A 22,764-nucleotide genomic window follows, 5' to 3' on the forward strand; every position below is an offset into this window, starting at 1 on the left:
TGGTGCCCATGAAGAGTCTCCTTCCGATCTGAAGAGACCATTACTATAAATGATACATTATAGCTGAGAAACCATTAGGGCCCAAAAGGTCCATGTTATGTCTCTGGTGCCCACTGAAATTATATGTCCATATGTGTAAGTATAGAGGAGCTTTCCCGATCTGTGGCCCGGGTAAAGAGCTAGCGGTCCCGGTACCGTAGCTCTTTACAGTCAGAAGGGTGTTCCTGACAGTCAGTCAGGAACGTCCTTCTGCACAGCGGCGCCTATCACATTGTACAGTGTGAGCAGGGAGGAACGCCGCCTCCCTCTGCTCACAGTGATCGTCCATAGACGTGTATTATCAGGAGGGGAGGGGGCGTTCCTCCCCGCTCACACTGTACAGCACGATAGGCGCTGTTTGCAGAAGAACGTTCCTGATAGAGTGTCAGGAACGCCCTTCTGACTGTAAAGAGCTACGGTATCGGGACCGATAGCTCTTTACCCGGGGCACAGATCGGGAAAGCCGCTGAATTCAACTGATGGTAGGGTCTGTGAGAAACAGAATGGATGGTACTGTATGGTGATATTATTTGAGCACTGTATGGTGATATTATTTGAGGACTGTATGATGTATTACTTCAGCACTATGAGGTAGTATTATTTGACAACTATATGTTGGTAGTATGTAAGCACTGTATATTGGTGTTATTTGAGCACCATATGGAGTATTATTTATTCAAAGTAAGAGATATTATTTGAGCACTGTATTGTGGTATAGTTTGAGAACCATATGACGGTATTTTTGAGCACTGTATGGTGGTATGATTTGAGTATTATAATGGGAAATTATTTGAGCACAATAGTGGGTATTACTTAAGCACTGTATGGTGATTTTATTTGAGTACTGTATGGTGCTATTATTTACACACTGTACAGTGAAATAATTTGAACACTATATGAGGTATTATTTGAGTTCGATGTGGTGGTATTATCTGACAACTATATGTTGGTAGTATTGAACACTGTAGAATGGGAATTATTTAAGGACTTTATGGGGTTATTATGTGAGCACCATATGGTTGTGCTATGTATGATGGTAATATTTATTATTATTATTACAGTATGATGGTATTATGTGTGTACTGTATGGGAAATTATTTGAACACTGTATTATAGTAATTTCAACAATATATGATGGTACTTACTGTAATTTATCTAGTTAAACCATAAATGTCCTGTTATTTGGTCACATTACCCAATGGTATATATTGTATGTATGTAGGTATGGCATGGTTATTTGCACAATGTTTGTACAGTATATGGCGGTCGTTTTCATTCATCTTTGTAAGTATTATTTAGGCAATAAGTTTAGCAAATTACAATTTATACAATCCCAAATTTTTGGAGTTTGTTGTGACCGCTTACCTGGAAATAGTTGCTTAGTTGGGGCGCTAAAGTGCGTTCTGTTCTCCACTCGGAAAGCAATATCCGTCTCCTCGGTTCCTTGTCTCTGAGTGCAAATTCCAGCTTCTAACGTAACACCTTCAATTTGTTCATTAAGTTCCAGGGCTTTTAAGACATTTATTGGGGTTGCTAAAATAGAAGAACAAAAAACAGTAAGAAATGATGTGGAATAGCTACAAGGTTAGGGCCTGTATATATATAGAAGAGACGAGAGATGAAGATGTGCTTTCTTTTCCCCAGAAACAGCGCCCCTTTTGTCTACAGTTTGTGTCTGGTATTGCAGGATGTTTATAGTCAGGTGGAAAAAAACCTGAGCTGCAATACAAGACAGAACCCATGGGTGGTGCTGTTCATGGGGAAAAATAAAGCAACTTTTTTTTATTTTTAAAATTAAAATTATTTAAAATTATAATAATTTTTTACCATTTTGTTAAAAATACATAACAAAATGAATTCCTGAAATGATTCTCTGATCTACCTGCAGTCCGTGTAAGTAAATAAATGTAGATTGTTACAGGATTATTACATTATAATAAATAGCAGCTCGGGAGCAAGATCATGTGCAGGACTTCATACCATCTGCATTGTTAACATACAACAGGGTGGAAAGTTATCAAAAAGTTAATAGAAAGTCTGGAGAAAAGGAAACAATACCCAATAATACAACATCAAAGTGTGCACATTGTGTGTTCTTAATGATAGTGAAGATTTCTGTTGGCAGGAACCAATAATTTTAATAACATACCCATAAAATGATTGCGAATAATAACCAACTGCAGTCGCATAATCAATTCATATTTATTCATTATACTATAGCTAGATTCAACAACTATAATACTGCTCCTATGTACAAGAATATAACTACTATAATACTGCTCCTATATACAAGAATATAACTTCTATAATACTACTCCTATGTACAAGAATATAACTACTATAATACTGCCCCTATGTACAAGAATATAAATACTATAATACTGCTCCTATGTACAAGAATATAACTACTATAATACTGCTCCTATGTACAAGAATATAACTACTATAATACTACTCCTATGTACAAGAATATAACTACTATAATACTGCCCCTATGTACAAGAATATAACTTCTATAATACTGCTCCTACGTACAAGAATATAACTACTATAATACTGCTAAGGGCTCGTTCACATCTGCGTTGCCCTCTCCGTTGTGTAGGTTTCCGTTTCCTGCATAAAACAGAGCAGGATACGGAAACCTGCAGGACTCTCTGTCACCCATTCATTTGAATGGGTGAGAAAGATGTCCGACCGTGAGCGGCGGTGAGCGTTTTGCCCTCTCCGCCGCGAAACCGGTTTTTTAAATCCGGACACAGAGTAGGACATGCAGTACTCTGTGTCTGGATTAAAAAATCCGGTTTCACGGCGGAGAGCCTAAAACGCTCACCGCCGCTCACGGCCGGACCTGGTCTGTGCTTTGCGTCTTCTGGCATGCAGAGGACGGAAAGCACAGAACGGAAAGTAGAACGCAGGTGTGAACCTAGCGTCATATGTACAAGAATATAACTACTATAATACTACTCCTATGTACAAGAATATAACTACTATAATACTACTCCTATGTACAAGAATATAACTACTATAATACTGCCCCTATGTACAAGAATATAACTACTATAATACTGCTCCTATGTACAAGAATATAACTACTATAATACTACTCCTATGTACAAGAATATAACTACTATAATACTACTCCTATGTACAAGAATATAACTACTATAATACTGCCCCTATGTACAAGAATATAACTACTATAATACTGCTCCTATGTACAAGAATATAACTACTATAATACTGCCTCCTATGTACAAGAATATAACTACTATAATACTACCTCCTATGTACAAGAATATAACTACTATAATACTGCTCCTATGTACAAGAATATAACTACTATAATACTGCTCCTATGTACAAGAATATAAATACTATAATACTGCTCCTATGTACAAGAATATAACTACTATAATACTGCCTCCTCTGTACAAGAATATAACTACTATAATACTGCTCCTATGTACTAGAATATAACTACTATAATACTGCCCCCTATGTACAAGAATATAACTACTATAATACTACCTCCTATGTACAAGAATATAACTACTATAATACTACCTCCTATGTACAAGAATATAACTACTATAATACTGCCCCCTATGTACAAGAATATAACTACTATAATACTGCCCCCTATGTACAAGAATATAACTACTATAATACTGCTCCTATGTACAAGAATATAACTACTATAATACTACTCCTATGTACAAGAATATAACTACTATAATACTGCCTCCTATGTACAAGAATATAACTACTATAATACTGCTCCTATGTACAAGAATATAACTACTATAATACTGCTCCTATGTACAAGAAAATAACTACTATAATACTACCCCTATGTACAAGAATATAACTTCTATAATACTGCTCCTACGTACAAGAATATAACTACTATAATACTGCTAAGGGCTCGTTCACATCTGCGTTGCCCTCTCCGTTGTGCAGGTTTCCGTTTCCTGCATAAAACAGAGCAGGATACGGAAACCTGCAGGACTCTCTCTCACCCATTCATTTGAATGGGTGAGAGAGATGTCCGACCGTGAGCGGCGGTGAGCGTTTTGCCCTCTCCGCCGCGAAACCGGTTTTTTTAATCGGGACACAGAGTAGGACATGCAGTACTCTGTGTCCAGATTAAAAAATCCGGTTTCACGGCGGAGAGCCTAAAACGCTCACCGCCGCTCACGGCCGGACCTGGTCTGTGCTTTGCGTCTTCTGGCATGCAGAGGACGGAAAGCACAGAACGGAAAGTAGAACGCAGGTGTGAACCTAGCGTCATATGTACAAGAATATAACTACTATAATAATGCTCCCTATGTACAAGAATATAACTACTATAATACTACTCCTATGTACAAGAATATAACTACTATAATACTGCTCCTATGTACAAGAATATAACTACTATAATACTACTCCTATGTACAAGAATATAACTACTATAATACTGCTCCTATGTACAAGAATATAACTACTATAATACTACTCCTATGTACAAGAATATAACTACTATAATACTACCTCCTAGCTGTGAGGACGTGTTTTTGTAGCTCTCCTGAGGCTCCTGATGTCTGGAGATAGCCCAGGGCGGGGCCGCCCTGGGTGGGGAAGTTCCCCTGCCAAGGCCCAGGCTCCAAGGCCTTCTCTGGGAAGCAATTCCCAGACAACTAAAATAATGGATGAAAATCCTAAAGTCCCCAGTAATGGGAATCGTGTCCAGTGTGTCAGCAGTCCTAGTGCAGCAAGCCAAGATGGGAAGAAAGTTGTAAAGAAAGAAGTAACAGAAGCAAGCAGTAGTACGGTGCAACAACCAAGCAAAATGGCTGAATGTAAGAAGCAAACTTTGCAGCCTGTGCAGACTCCATTGCAGGTTGCAGGTGTCCAGTCCACCCCACCCTCCTGCAGACAGAGGAGAACGTCCCTGGAGAAGCAGACCATGCAGGAGAATATGCAGCAGTCTGTATTGGTACGGTCTGAGCGGACAAGATCTGGTAGCAGCAACCACAAAAATGTAGTGAAGGCAGTGGAGGAGATCAAAGGGAGACCAGCGGGGAAGCTTCAAGGTACCAGCAGTACAGTCACTGGGAATAAACTGGGACATAGTCCCCAGTCTGGACATTGTGGGCCCATGGCAGTGACAACAGCCGTAGCATGTCAGAAATCACAGGCTACACCAACCAGAAGCCATACTGGGGGTAACCAACCTGCAAAGCTTTCCAACAATGCACAGACTGTCACAGCTACTGAGCGAGCACCAGAACTGCGCCTGGCAGATGAGATACCAGCACTGGTCAAGCGACTGGAGACATTAAAGGCCAGTAAAATATATCTGCAGAGACAGATTGAATGTGCCTATAATCTAAAAAAGTCTGCATGCCCTGAGAAACTGGTGTTACTGGACAGGAAGCTGAGTGCACTGGCGAAAGAGCTCGCCGAGAACGTACGGGAGACCGAGACTGTACTGGAGCAAATGGGACCGGTGGGAGAATCGTACAGAAACCAGCAGCGGTTCCAGGAATACCAGAAGTCACCATCACCTTGTGCCAAAGCTGGGTCTGAACCCTCTCAAGGTGGCATCCAGCAGTCCCATGTAAAACCGGTTCTGCAGCCAGCAAGTTTCCCTTTTAAGGAAGGGAATTTGTACGGGAAAGCGGCCAGTGTTAAGCAACAGCAAAAACCTGCAGCAATTCTCAGCAAGGCACCACAAGTCCCAGCAACCAGCACTTTGCAACCAGGTCATGGACCCCTGCCTAATGGTAATGAAGTAGCAGCTGTGCAGACACCACAAGTCCCAGGAGACAAGTCATTGCAGCAGGACTATGGACTCTTACCTGAAGGTACTGGGGGAGTAGCATATTCGGGGTTACAGGTTGTAAGTGTGTGGGACAGTCTGGACTCTGCTGTGCAGGACTCTGCTGCCGCTGAAAGTAATAATAATATGGACTCTGCTGTGCAGGACTCCGCTGACTGTAATACTAATGTGGACTCTTCTGTGCAGGACTCTGCTGTCGCTGATTGTTTGACTAATGTGCCTGATATTATGGATATTCCTGTATGTGATAACGGCCCAGCAGGGGAAGGTGTTTCTGGGGGGGATCCTTCACTATCTATGGCGTCAGACCCCTCTGCAGTCCAGTCTCTGGAGTCTGGTGATATTGCAGACATAGAGGTTGATGGTGGGGCGGACACAGGACAGTCCAGTGTGCAGGACTTTCCCCCTCTAGATACTCGCACAGTAGCAGAACCACATGGTACAGGTGCTCAGCAGCCCACACAGCGCCCACAAACACGCCAAGATGGCGGATCTGGCCGTACCTCCTCAGGGAATGCCTGGAGCCGCGGTGCTCCATCTTTTGCATCAAACTCCAATTATACAGGCCAGGCTTTCAGGAGGAGGAATGTAGTCAGGTTTAGGCACGGAGGTGCCAAGGAGGATCTGCCGGATAGGAGGTTTGTGGTCCGAGAGCTCCTATGTACCCAGATGGGCTTTGTGCCGACTGATATCTTGGCCGTCATAAACCTTCCTGACCGCCAGGGGTACGATGTTAGTTTTAAGCTGATGTCTGATCTGGACCGGTTCTGGGCCAATCTCACCAGGTTGAGAGATACTGAAGGTTGGGATAAGTTCAGTTTCATCCCCATCTCTAGGCCAGATACAGCCTCTGTCACAATTGTATTTTGGAATGAAGCCGTTCCCCCTCAGGATATTGTCATCTGGCTCAGGAGGCATTGTGACCTCATGTCTGATCTTACTAAGAACAGGGATGAAGACGGGGTCTGGACCGGTGGGTGGAGGGTCCTGGTGAAGTTGCGTCAGCAGAACAACATAACCCAACATCTGCCCAATTCATTCTTTATAGGACGAGAAAAGGGGATCTGCTTCTATGCGGGTCAGCCTCGCCGGTGCTTCAAGTGTGGGAAGGCCGGCCATGTGGCCAGTGTATGCTCCATGGTAAAGTGTAGCCTATGTAATGAAATGGGCCACGTGAGTGCCACATGCCAAAACATTAGGTGTAACCTGTGCGGTAGGATCGGTCACCCCCACAGAGATTGTCCTGATGCCTGGCATAACATCTGTAAGGATAGCCCTGATGAGGACTTGCTGGCAGCGGCTGATGACATACAGGAGGAGGAGGAGGCGCTATTGTCAGGGTCAGTAGTCACGGAGGCGGAGCCTCAACCACATACAGGTGATACCACCCAAGACCAGGCCGAGTCAGGTCCCATTGAGACGACCATGGAGGTTGTCGAGCAGGTTGTACAACCCTCAGTGGTCGTCTCTTCTCCTGCCCGATCATCCAACAATAATAAAAGGAGGAAGAAGGATAAAGCCAGCCGTAAGCCTGAGGGTGAGTGGACCACGGTAGAAAAGCCTACAAAGATGAGAGTAAGTAGTGCAGGCGAGGTCACTGCAACGGGGAATAGATTTAGTGTCCTATCAGAGTCAGACGGAGAAGCAGAACTAGACAGAGAACTCTCACGAATGATGGCGGAGTATGAGGAGGAGCCAGAGGGCGATCCCCCCACTAAGAGGAGACCCCACCGAGATGAGGGGCAGTCCGAATCGGACATGGAAACAGCTGGTCACCAGGACACCTCTGACTCTGATCTATGACAATGGGGCCCATCTCTCTGTTTCTCATATTCCTAGTTGTTCTGATGGCAGGTTTCTATCTTAAAGTTATCTCTAGTAATGTGAATAGCATCCGAGCAAGGAGGACAAGACACGCAGTGTATGAACATCTGAGATATCTTGATGCCGATGTCTATTTCTTACAAGAAACCCGTTTAAATACTTTAGGACTAATACGAGAAGCAGAGAGAGAATGGAAATCTGGCCCGTCCTTCTGGTCTCTGGCTGTGGAACCTTATGCCGGGGTTTCTATACTGTTTAACACCCCTGATGTCACCATACACAGATTCACTGAGGTTCTGATGGGGAGGTGCCTGGTTTTAGAAGTTACCATCCGAGGCAGAAGGCTCCGACTCATTAATATCTATGGTCCACCGCAGTCGGTGATGGAAAGGGCACGTCTGTTTGATGAAGTCAAGCAGTACTTGTTTACATCTGTTCCGGTAGTCATGGCAGGGGACTTCAATGCCACCATGTCATCCAGTGACAGACCTACTGGTAGGCCTCTCACCAGGGACTGCAAGGTCTTAAGCAGAATTATTTCACAGGCTGGTCTGTCTGATGTGTTTACTGAGGGTGGTAGGAAACCAAAATTCACTTACTCCTGCGCTGGTAGATGCAGTCGGATAGACTTAGCTCTGGTCAGTCCCGCTGAGTATGTTAGTGAGAAAAGTGAAAAGACAGTCCCTTATTCTGACCATCTGGCTTTGTATTTTTGCTTGGGCTCCACAAAACGCCCTGATATTGGGAGAGGCCTATGGAAGCTCAATTCCAGCCTCTTGGACGATGACTGTGTCCGGAGTTGTGTCCACTCTCTATTTCAGAACCAGCTTGAGAGAGTGGTGTTTTATGACAACATGGCAGACTGGTGGGAGGATGTCAAGGAGGAGATCAGATCCCTCTTAAGGAGACTGTCAGTTAAGAAGGGGAAGAGTAAATATAGCCAGTATCTCAGGCTGCGGAAAGAATTGGAGTCACTCTATTCGGCGGGCGGGGATAACCAACAGAAGATTGACCGGCTGAAATCTGAGATCAGTCAGTATCAGTACCGCAGGTATACATCCCTGGTTCTTGAACGGGATTATGGGTCCTTAGGGGCTCCGGATCCTTTTGAGAATTGCAGGGAGCGGGTGGCAAATAAATCGGTCACAGGTCTCACTGACTCCCAGGGTGTGTTACAGAAGTCTCGGGAGGGTATCCTGGGGGTGGTGAGAACTTACTATGCTGACTTGTTTCAGAAGAAGGTTTTGGATAGAGAGAAGGTGGCTCAATTCTTGGAGGCAACTCCAGGTCCTGATACTAATGATTTGGACTTTTCTCCTTTGACAGCAGAGTTAACAGTGGAGGAGGTGAAAGAGGCCATAGATAAGTTACATCTGAAGAAGGCACCAGGTCCAGATGGGATTACAGCTGAGTTCTATAGGAAATTCCGAGACCTCTTGGCACCAATTCTCGTGGATGTATACAAAACTAGTCTAGAAAACCACCTGATGCCTCCATCCATGAGAGTGTCCTCCCTGATCCTGCTGTCTAAAGGTAAAGAGCCTAGTGACATCAAGAACTGGAGGCCGATTGCCCTCTTGAATGTCGATAGGAAGATTCTCGCAAAAATTCTCTTCTCTAGATTAGTTTGTTTGTCCTCGGCACTGTTGGCAGGCTCACAGTTTGGCACAGTTAAAGGGCGGAACATCTCTGGAGCGGTTATCTCGATAAGGGAGATGTTTGAGAGATGTAAAGCTCTGAGGTGTGGGAGATATGTTGTGAGTCTTGACCAGGCTAAGGCCTTTGACAGAGTAGACCATGAGTATCTATGGGCGACTTTGACAAAGTACGGTATTCCGGGACAATTTGTGGATTGGCTGAGAACTTTGTACCGCGAGGCAGAGAGCTTTCCTCTGATCAATGGTTGGCAGGGTGATACTTTCAGGGTTGAGGCAGGGGTGAGACAAGGTTGCCCACTGAGTCCATTACTGTATGTGTTTGCCATAGACCCGTTTCTCAGGTCACTGCAGGGGTGTGATTTTCAGGGGGCGCCGGTCCCCCACTGCTTGCCCCTGAGAGTTGTTGCCTACGCGGATGATGTGACTGTGGTGATATCTGAGCCTCATGAGGTGGAGATGTTGTCTGCAGCCATCAGAAGTTACTCAGGGGCCTCCGGGTCTCTTGTCAACCTTGAGAAGAGTCAAGCTCTCTGGACGGGTCATACTGATCCTGCATTTGATCTGCCGCAGTTTGCCCAGGCCTCCTCCTATATTAAGATCCTTGGGGTGAAATTCGGGAGGGATGATAATTGCAGACTAAATTGGGAAGAAAAGTTGGAATCCGGAAATGCAAAGGTTCAGCGATGGAAGAACTGGAGGCTGACCTATAGAGAAAGGGTTAAAATGTTGAAGACTTACCTGGTCCCTGTCTTCTTGTATGTCTCTGTTGTCTTTCCTTTGCCAGAATCTTTCTCCGCTAGGCTCTTTAGCCTGTTCTTCCAACTTTTGTGGGGGAACAGGTTGAACCCAGTAAAAAGAGGGATAACCTACCTACAGAGGAGAGAGGGTGGGCTGGATATGTTAAATCCAAGGGTGTTTTTTGACTCCATGTTTCTAAAAGTAAATTTTGGTTGCCTGGACTCAGATAACAGCTCCCTGTGGGTAAATAGTATCAGGAATTGGATATTGCCTTTTGCAGAATCCTGGGTGCGAGGCGGCAGCCTTAAGAGGGGTCGATCGACTCGTGACTACCTCCCCCAGTATCTGGACTATGGCATAAGGTGCCTGAAAAAATGGGGAATTGAAAAGACCTATCTGGTGAGTAAGACCAGGAGAGATCTATACACCAGGGTATGTAAGACCTTCTATTGTCTCCAGCCGGCATTGAGGGACTGCACATCTACAACCCTGCAGGATAGTCTGAGGCTCCTCACTGGTCTGAGGCTCCCTGCAAAGTTCTTTGACATTGCCTGGCTATCTTTGCATGGGAAGCTGTTTGTAAGAGGCAACCTAAAGCATCTCAGTGTGACAGATCGGGCATGTCCATTGGGTTGTCAGCAGGAGGAGACAATGGCACATTTTATATCGGAGTGCTGGGGAGGGCGAAAGATCTGGCAGGAAATATCCCGGAGGCTGAAAATTCCCCGATTACAGTCTCTCAAATACCCCGAGATTGTATATGGCATCCCAACTAATATAGGTGACATTAACCGGGAGACCCTGTATATTATTATTACTGTCATCAAATATTATCACTGGCATACGAGGACCCAGGTGTCCCTACACAGAGAGCCCTTCCGTCATATGACCGCTGTCACATATATCATGTCTGAACTGAGGTGGATAAAGTCTCTGGAGGTCAGAAAAAAGCCCGATAATGTAAAATTGTGGAGAAATGTAAATATCGATTGCTGAATACTCTGATCACACTGCAAATAAGTCTGTTCATGTATTCATGGATTTATTTTTTCCCCTTTTTTTTTTCCTGCCAGCAATGGACTCTTAAGTTAAAGTGATTATCATTTGTGTTATCTGACAGACATGTCTGATTTATGTTATATTATTATTAGTTACTAATTCTGTTGGAATGTAATGTATTTTTGTTTTGTTTTTACTAATAAAAATTACCTCCTATGTACAAGAATATAACTACTATAATACTGCCCCCTATGTACAAGAATATAACTACTATAATACTGCCCCCTATGTACAAGAATATAACTACTATAATACTGCTCCTATGTACAAGAATATAACTACTATAATACTACTCCTATGTACAAGAATATAACTACTATAATACTGCCTCCTATGTACAAGAATATAACTACTATAATACTGCTCCTATGTACAAGAATATAACTACTATAATACTGCTCCTATGTACAAGAAAATAACTACTATAATACTACCCCTATGTACAAGAATATAACTTCTATAATACTGCTCCTACGTACAAGAATATAACTACTATAATACTGCTAAGGGCTCGTTCACATCTGCGTTGCCCTCTCCGTTGTGCAGGTTTCCGTTTCCTGCATAAAACAGAGCAGGATACGGAAACCTGCAGGACTCTCTCTCACCCATTCATTTGAATGGGTGAGAGAGATGTCCGACCGTGAGCGGCGGTGAGCGTTTTGCCCTCTCCGCCGCGAAACCGGTTTTTTTAATCGGGACACAGAGTAGGACATGCAGTACTCTGTGTCCAGATTAAAAAATCCGGTTTCACGGCGGAGAGCCTAAAACGCTCACCGCCGCTCACGGCCGGACCTGGTCTGTGCTTTGCGTCTTCTGGCATGCAGAGGACGGAAAGCACAGAACGGAAAGTAGAACGCAGGTGTGAACCTAGCGTCATATGTACAAGAATATAACTACTATAATAATGCTCCCTATGTACAAGAATATAACTACTATAATACTACTCCTATGTACAAGAATATAACTACTATAATACTGCTCCTATGTACAAGAATATAACTACTATAATACTACTCCTATGTACAAGAATATAACTACTATAATACTGCTCCTATGTACAAGAATATAACTACTATAATACTACTCCTATGTACAAGAATATAACTACTATAATACTACCTCCTATGTACAAGAATATAACTACTATAATACTGCTGCTATATACAAGAATATAACTGCTATAATACTGCTCCTATGTACAAGAATATAACTACTATAATACTGCTCCTATGTACAAGAATATAACTACTATAATACTACCTCCTATGTACAAGAATATAACTACTATAATACTGCCTCCTATGTACAAGAATATAACTACTATAATACTACTCCTATGTACAAGAATATAACTACTATAATACTGCTCCTATGTACAAGAATATAACTACTATAATACTGCCTCCTATGTACAAGAATATAACTACTATAATACTGCCCCTATGTACAAGAATATAAATACTATAATACTGCTCCTATGTACAAGAATATAACTACTATAATACTACTCCTATGTACAACAATATAACTACTATAATACTGCCCCTATGTACAAGAATATAACTACTATAATACTGCTCCTATGTACAAGAATATAACTACTATAATACTACTACTATGTACAAGAATATAACTACTATAATACTACTCCTATGTACAAGAATATAACTACTATAATACTACCTCCTATGTACAAGAATATAACTACTATAATACTGCCCCTATGTACAAGAATATAACTACTATAATACTACTCCTATGTACAAGAATATAGCTACTATAATACTGCTCCTATGTACAAGAATATAACTACTATAATACTGCTCCTATGTACAAGAATATAACTACTATAATACTGCCCCCATGTACAAGAATATAACTACTATAATACTACTCCTATGTACAAGAATATAACTACTATAATACTGCCCCCATGTACAAGAATATAACTACTATAATACTGCCTCCTATGTACAAGAATATAACTACTACTGCTCCTATGTACAATAATATAACTACTATAATACTGCTCCTATGTATAAGAATATAACTACTATAATACTGCTCCTATGTACAAGAATATATCTACACCGCCACATACATCCCATGGAGGAATCTTTTTGTTTTGCCGCTTACAATACTAGCCTCAGCCCTGGATAGATTTTGGAAACACTTTGGATCCATAAACAGCCAGATTTCAATCTCGGCGTAAATACAAACAGCGAGAACATTCTGTGGTCTTCATAAGAAGAAACAAGACTTCAGAGAGACCCTGTATTCTCTCCTTGCAGTGCCCATGACCTCGTAAGAAGACCACACAACATTTTCCTACAGCAGTAAGAGAACATACCCCAATAAAAACCCAAGATGATAGAAAACAGACCGGTCATAAATCTGTACAATGGCTATTATAGCTCAGTCCCTAAGGACAGCTCAAGGGACTGACTCCTATAGTGAGGACTGTCAGGACAGCGGGGCAGTAAGACAGCCATATACATGACATGACAGTCCTCATAAATGGCCGACTATGTCCATTTCACCCAACCACATTATCGGTGACAATAGTGTTCCCACCATGTCACAGATAAACTGTGTAATTATGGCAAGTATTAGTTAGGCCTTAAAGGGGTTGCGTAGTATCAAATAAACATGGCTGCTTTAATTTAGAAATAGACCCCACCCATATGTGTGGCTTCCAAAAGGGGTTAAGTCAGGACCATTTTGGGGGTGGTACTTAAACTTAAACTGCAATACCACGCACAACCAGTGGACGAGGGTGGCGCTGTGTTTGGAAGAAGGCAGCCATATTCTTTTTTAATCCTGGACAACCCCTTTAAGGAAACATTTCTGAGAAATACTATACGAGTCCATACAACGTGAGCCCTAGTGATGAAGAATGACGGACACTTTTATTACACATCTGTAATTTTTGTGTCATCCTTTAATCTACGGAACTTTGTAATGCAAATCTCTGGATTAAGTGTGTGTTCATTCCGGTCTACAATGACGGATATCTTCCCCCCTCCCCGCCCCCGAAGTGTCACTCAGGCTTTGGGATCGCTAATCCATATTCCCATATCCAATGCAATACAAATATCACAGAGTTCAGAGGCTTGTAAAGAAAATTTGTATCAGGACGTACCGAGTAACCAGGGGGCCCCAAAGTAACATCTGTAATGGGGCCCCACGTCACCATGACCAGCAAAGATAAAACGTTCCTAACTGAAAGCAGGTACAATTATTTTGGTTTCCTTTACACACAGGAATAACCCAATGCTGGGAATATATCATCTCTCTGCAAAGGTTATATGGCACAGAGAAGTGATATTGTGGTGCACATATGGAGCAAAAGTGTCACACAGTGATGTCACAGTACAGGATAATACACACAGTGATGTCACAGTACAGGGATAATACACACAGTGATGTCACAGTACAGGATAATACACACAGTGATGTCACAGTACAGAGATAATACACACAGTGATGTCACAGTACAGGATAATACACACAGTGATGTCACAGTACAGGATAATACACACAGTGATGTCACAGTACAGGATAATACACACAGTGATGTCACAGTACAGGATAATACACACAGTGATGTCACAGTACAGGATAATACACACAGTGATGTCACAGTACAGGGATAATACACACAGTGATGTCACAGTACAGAGATAATACACACAGTGATGTCACAGTACAGAGATAATACACACAGTGATGTCACAGTACAGAGATAATACACACAGTGATGTCACAGTACAGGATAATACACACAGTGATGTCACAGTACAGGATAATACACACAGTGATGTCACAGTACAGGATAATACACACAGTGATGTCACAGTACAGGATAATACACACAGTGATGTCACAGTACAGGGATAATACACACAGTGATGTCACAGTACAGGATAATACACACAGTGATGTCACAGTACAGGGATAATACACACAGTGATGTCACAGTACAGGATAATACACACAGTGATGTCACAGTACAGGGATAATACACACAGTGATGTCACAGTACAGAGATAATACACACAGTGATGTCACAGTACAGGATAATACACACAGTGATGTCACAGTACAGGGATAATACACACAGTGATGTCACAGTACAGGATAATACACACAGTGATGTCACAGTACAGGATAATACACACAGTGATGTCACAGTACAGGATAATACACACAGTGATGTCACAGTACAGGATAATACACACAGTGATGTCACAGTACAGGGATAATACACACAGTGATGTCACAGTACAGGATAATACACACAGTGATGTCACAGTACAGGGATAATACACACAGTGATGTCACAGTGCAGAGATAATACACACAGTGATGTCACAGTACAGGATAATACACACAGTGATGTCACAGTACAGAGATAATACACACAGTGATGTCACAGTACAGAGATAATACACACAGTGATGTCACAGTACAGGATAATACACACAGTGATGTCACAGTACAGGATAATACACACAGTGATGTCACAGTACAGAGATAATACACACAGTGATGTCACAGTACAGGGATAATACACACAGTGATGTCACAGTACAGAGATAATACACACAGTGATGTCACAGTACAGAGATAATACACACAGTGATGTCACAGTACAGGGATAATACACACAGTGATGTCACAGTACAGGGATAATACACACAGTGATGTCACAGTACAGGGATAATACACACAGTGATGTCACAGTACAGAGACAATACACACAGTGATGTCACAGTACAGAGACAATACACAGTGATGTCACAGTACAGGGATAATACACACAGTGATGTCACAGTACAGGGATAATACACACAGTGATGTCACAGTACAGGGATAATCCACACAGTGATGTCACAGTACAGAGATAATACACACAGTGATGTCACAGTACAGGGATAATACACACAGTGATGTCACAGTACAGAGACAATACACAGTGATGTCACAGTACAGAGATAATACACCCAGTGATGTCACAGTACAGGGATAATACACACAGTGATGTCACAGTACAGGGATAATACACAGTGATGTCACAGTACAGGATAATACACACAGTGATGTCACAGTACAGGATAATACACACAGTGATGTCACAGTACAGGGATAATACACACAGTGATGTCACAGTACAGAGATAATACACACAGTGATGTCACAGTACAGAGATAATACACACAGTGATGTCACAGTACAGGATAATACACACAGTGATGTCACAGTACAGAGATAATACACACAGTGATGTCACAGTACAGAGATAATACACACAGTGATGTCACAGTACAGGATAATACACACAGTGATGTCACAGTACAGGGATAATACACACAGTGATGTCACAGTGCAGAGATAATCACACAGCGATGTCACAGTACAGGATAATACACACAGTGATGTCACAGTACAGGGATAATACACACAGTGATGTCACAGTACAGGATAATACACACAGCGATGTCACAGTACAGGGATAATACACACAGCGATGTCACAGTACAGGGATAATACACACAGTGATGTCACAGTACAGAGATAATACACACAGTGATGTCACAGTACAGGGATAATACACACAGTGATGTCACAGTACAGGGATAATACACACAGTGATGTCACAGTACAGGATAATACACACAGCGATGTCACAGTACAGAGATAATACACACAGTGATGTCACAGTGCAGAGATAATACACACAGCGATGTCACAGTACAGGGATAATACACTCAGTGATGTCACAGTACAGAGATAATACACACAGTGATGTCACAGTACAGTGATAATATACACAGTGATGTCACAGTACAGGGATAATATGCACAGTGATGTCACAGTACAGAGATAATACACACAGTGATGTCACAGTGCAGAGATAATACACACAGTGATGTCACAGTACAGGGATAATACGCACAGTGATGTCACAGTACAGGGATAATACACACAGTGATGTCACAGTACAGGGATAATACACACAGTGATGTCACAGTACAGGGATAATATACAGTGATGTCACAGTACAGGGATAATACACACAGTGATGTCACAGTACAGGGATAATACACACAGTGATGTCACAGTACAGAGATAATACACACAGTGATGTCACAGTACAGAGATAATACACACAGTGATGTCACAGTACAGGGATAATACACACAGTGATGTCACAGTACAGGGATAATACACACAGTGATGTCTCAGAGATGTAGCAGACCTGAGTGTGAGCTGAACCCTGCTGCACACTCAGCTCTGCCTTATTTCTGTTGTAGTAGTGCTGAGCGCACGGCCAGCACTGCTACATCTCGGCATATAAATGCATTGACAATCGTTGAATGGCTGAATACCATACAGTGTACAGCATTCGGCCAATGAACGTTGGTTCTGCCGGAGGAGGCGGAGTCTAAGATCGGTCCACAGCAGTCTCCATTCTGGTCCAATCTTAGACATGTCTCCTCACAGACGAGCTAACGGCAGAACCAGCATTAATTGGCCGAGTACTGTACTCTATATGGCATTCAGCCAATCAACGCTGGTCAATGCATTCCTATGGGAAATAGTCAGCTCACGCATATCGCAAGCTGACAGGGATCCCGACCAGATAGAGCCCCAAAGAGCTGGGTGAGTGACATTCCCACCTAAATAAAGGTAATTCCTAGCTAGCGCTGCCTGTACATCTGTTCCTGTCTCACAGTCACATAGTTCACAGTCTCATATGACCCGGATATTAAATCCACCATTCGTATAAATTGGAGGTCACCTGATTTCGGCAGCCAATTATTTTTTCCGATTTTTTTTCGATGCCTCCATTGTCGTAGTTCCTGTCTCACCTCCCCTGCACAGTTATTGGTGCAAAAAAAGCCCCAGGGAAGGTGGGAGGGGAATCAAATTTTTAGTGAGTTTGCCACCTGGTGTTTGACTCGAATTGAACATCTCGAACAGCCTGATATCCGATCGAACATGTACTCGATCGAACGCTGTTCGCTCATCTCTATTCATTTTCACAAGACACATTATGGACGGACAGCATGCCATATTTAGACGGCTCCAGCTCTCAGTATCCATTGTTATGTCAGGCCTCACTGTCAGGCCTAGTGGTTGGCAATGTGCCATCAATCTGATGTTACTGCTGCAACAGACATCGATGGGGAGCAACAAAGACTGAGTGCTGGGCAAATCTGGGCAACACCTTTAATGCACATTTTGACTTTGTTCTATCAGGGATATTACTGATTGAATTTCCAAGCCTGAGGCTGCACTACTGAAAGATTGTGATAAAAATCAAATAAACATGGACCCATTTAGGCACAGGGTTGGATATCTTGGGTAGATCTGAATCCTCATCTACGTTAGTGTTTACACAATTGTTATGTGCAACCTAAGTAAGGCATGCTGAGGGTAGTGGGCAACCCCTGCCAGCGTCTTACACTGGCACCATTCTAGAAACATCAAGTTTATTTTGCGATTCTATGTACCTGCAGCTATAAACTGTACCTTGTCACTATGTGTATACAACCAGCAAGATGGCCGTGCCTCCAGGTGAAGAAATCCAAGATTTCTGTTAACGACTACATACTGTAGAGAACTCTCTAACTATATCTAACAGACTGAGCTAGATATAGATATAGATAGATAGATAGATAGATAGATAGATAGATAGATAGATAGATAGATAGGAGATAGATAGATGAGATAGATAGATAGATAGTGATAGATAGATAGATAGATAGATAGATAGATAGGAGATAGATAGATAGATAGATAGATAGATAGATAGATAGATAGAGAGATAGGAGATAGATAGATAGATAGATAGATAGATAGATAGATAGGAGATAGATATGAGACAGATAGATAGATAGATAGATAGATAGATAGATAGATAGATAGGAGATAGATAGAAAGATAGATAGGAGATAGAGCGATAGATAGATAGATAGATAGATAGGAGATAGATAGATATGAGACAGATAGATAGGAGAGAGATAGATAGATAGATAGATAGATAGATAGATAGATAGATATGAGACAGATAGATAGGAGATAGATAGATAGATAGATAGATAGATAGATAGATAGATAGATAGATAGATAAAACATATATACAATAGATAGATATGACCTCAACCTAATTTGCTGTAAATAATACCAGAACACTAGTGGGCGCTATACCCGATACCTATAGTAGTCAGTATTTCTCCATTGTATGGTCTTCTCCTTTGATCTGTGATGTCTTCTCTTATTGTTTCAGTACTTTTGAAGAATTGACGCACTGAAGACCATGATGTACCTTCTCACCATCATCTGCCTCCTGTTGGCTAGAAGCCTATTAGCCATGCCACCCCCCGTCACACCGCAGCCACAAGACCAAACAGCAACAACAAATATGGATAATCTAATCCGCTCAAGGTCCAAAAATGTTATTACAGATATCATCAACGAAATCGGCAAGTGGGTAATGCTGGGTCTGGTCATTCTGGCCTCTGCACCTGCTGCCTCTGCAGACTTTTATCGGACTTTTGTGACACACACGGAGATAAAATACCGTATGACAAACTGCTGAACTTGGCTCTAGCAAAACAACAACCACATGAGGAGGAGGAAGAAGGATAAACCTTATGGATCCCGGGAATGTGGGGTCAGATACCACCCACAAGACCCACAAACACTTCCCGATTCTTATTATTGGACTTGACCTGACCCTGGATGTGACTCTTCTGCCGGATGTGACTCTTCTACCTGATGTGACTCTTCTACCTGATGTGACTCTTCTACCTGATGTGACTCTTCTACCTGATGTGACTCTTCTACCTCATGTGACTCTTCTACCTCATGTGACTCTTCTACCTGATGTGACTATAATACTGGATGTGACAATAACACTGGATATGACTCTTCTACCCGATATGACTAATTCCACCTTCCATTGCTGCCTCTGCTCCACCATTGTGCTCTCGCCTGCCGGACCCTTCCGCACCACACCTGCCATCTAATAAAACCAATGTGTGGCAATAATAATATTTCTGACTTCTTCCATTTTTTCCTTGTTTTTTAGTTTCATTCAGATACAAACTCTTTGTCTGATGTCTCGTTCCATATATAAGAAATTCATATACAGTGATCGGGGATTCTTCAGTCATTCTATAGATGCCTTGTACATACCTCCCAACCGTCCCGATTTCCGCGGGACATTCATGATTTCGATGACGTGTCCCGCGGTCCCGGTTGGAGGGAGTTATGTCCCGATTTGGACGCAGATCTGAGTTGAATACATACGCGACTAAAGCCCTAAAGCAAGGAGTTGTCACAGCTCAGCTCCTTGCTTTGCCGCTGCACTCCGGCTAGTGGCTGTGTAGGCGCGATGTGATGACGTCACATCGCACCTACAACTGTGTTAGCGAGAGAGAGAGCGGCGGGGGAGCAAGGAAAAGGTGAGTGTAAGTGGTTTTTGTGTTTAGACATTGAGGTGGAACATGAAACTGGGGGCAGATGAAGGAGAGGACCGCATGACACTGGAGGCAGAGATGGGGGCACATGAATCTGGGGCAGAGATGGGGGACATGAATCTGGGGGCAGAGATGGGGGAACATTAATCTGGGGGAAGAGATGTGGGGACATGAATCTGGGGGCAGAGATGGAGGGGACATGAATCTGGGGGTAGAAATGGAGGGGACATGAATCTGGGGGCAAAGATGGGGGGACATGAATCTGGGAGCAGAGATGGGGGACATGAATCTGGGGGCAGAGATGGAGGGACATGAATCTGGGGGCAGAGATGGGGGGACATGAATCTGGGGGCAGAGATGGGGGGACATGAATCTGGGGGAAAAGATGGGGGCACATAAATCTGGGGGCAGAAATGGGGGGACATGAATCTGGAGCAGAGATGGGGGGACATGAATCTGGGTCAGAGATGGGGGAACATTAATCTGGGGGAAGAGATGTGGGGACATGAATCTGGGGTCAGAGATGGGGGGACATGAATCTGTAGGCAGAGATGGGGGGCATTAATCTGGGGGCAGAGATGGAGGGACATGAATCTGGGGGCAGAGATGGGGGGCATTAATATGGGGGCAGAGATGGGGGGACATGAATCTGCGGGCAGAGATGGGGGGACATGAATCTGGGGACAGAGATGGAGGGACATGAATCGGGGCAGAGATGGAGGGGACATGAATCTGGGGGTAGAGATGGGGGGACATGAATCTGGGGACAGAGATGGAGGGACATGAATCTGGGACAGAGATGGAGGGACATGAATCTGGGGGCAGAGATGGAGGGACATGAATCTGGGGGCAGAGATGGAGGGGACATGAATCTGGGGGTAGAGATGGAGGGGACATGAAACTGGGGCAGAGATGGGGGACATGAATCTGGGGGCAGAGATGAGGGACATGAAACTGTGGGCAGAGATGAGGGACATGAATCTGGGACAGAGATGGAGGGACATGAATCTGGGGGTAGAGATGGAGGGGACATGAATCTGGGGGTAGAGATGGAGGGGACATGAATCTGGGGGCAGAGATGGAGGGACATGAATCTGGGGGCAGAGATGGAGGGGACATGAATCTGGGGGTAGAGATGGAGGGGACATGAATCTGGGGGCAGAGATGGAGAGGACATGAATCTGGGGGCAGAGATGGGGGGCATTAATCTGGGGGCAGAGATGGGGGGACATGAATCTGGGGGCAGAGATGGAGGGACATGAATCTGGGGGCAGAGATGGGGGCATTAATATGGGGGCAGAGATGGGGGGACATGAATCTGGGGGCAGAGATGGGGGGACATGAATCTGGGGACAGAGATGGAGGGACATGAATCTGGGGGCAGAGATGGAGGGGACATGAATTTGGAGGTAGAGATGGAGGGGACATGAATCTGGGGCAGAGATGGGGGGACATGAATCTGGGGCAGAGATGGGGGGACATGAATCTGGGGGCAGAGATGGGGACATGAATCTGGGGGCAGAAATGGGGGGACATGAATCTGGGACAGAGATGGAGGGGGGACATGAAACTGGGGGCAGAGATAGGGGGACATGAATCTGGGGGCAGAGATGAGGGACATGAATCTGGGACAGAGATGGAGGGGGGACATGAAACTGGGGGCAGATGAAGGGTGTATATGAAACCGGGGTAGAGATAGAGGGGGGACATATAATTTACGGGTGACTGTAGGAGGATTATACTGTGTGGGGGCACATGAAAAATTAATGAGAATGGGCGGAGTCAACATAAATGTGGGTGGAGCTAAATTTGCTGTGGCATGCTACGATAGATAGATAGATAGATAGATAGATAGATAGATAGATAGATAGGAGATAGATAGATAGATAGATAGATAGATAGATAGATAGATAGATAGATAGATAGATAGAGATAGATAGATAAAGATGGATGGATGGATAGATAGATAGATAGATAGATGATAGATAGATAGATAGATAGATAGATAGATAGATAGATAGATAGATAGATAGATAGATAGATATGGATAGATAATAGATATTGATGCTATAGTTAGAATATTAGGATTACGGGATTTGTATATTTTCATGTTCTAGCTTCCATAGACAAT

At 43.3% G+C, this 22,764-nt stretch overlaps 1 protein-coding gene across 1 annotated transcript in view; it reads right to left on the minus strand.

Moving 5' to 3' along the window:
• The window catches only part of COL5A3 (collagen type V alpha 3 chain), a 130,446-nt gene that overhangs the window by 74,878 nt on the left and 32,804 nt on the right, over positions 1-22,764 (minus strand). The window contains exon 2 of the mRNA XM_075272630.1: positions 1,405-1,572. Within this exon, the coding sequence (XP_075128731.1) occupies positions 1,405-1,572 (168 nt within the window). The remainder of the gene's footprint in view (positions 1-1,404; positions 1,573-22,764) is intronic.

The sequence above is a fragment of the Leptodactylus fuscus genome, chromosome 5 (genome assembly GCF_031893055.1).
Source record: "Leptodactylus fuscus isolate aLepFus1 chromosome 5, aLepFus1.hap2, whole genome shotgun sequence".
NCBI classification, from domain to species: Eukaryota; Metazoa; Chordata; class Amphibia; order Anura; family Leptodactylidae; genus Leptodactylus; species Leptodactylus fuscus.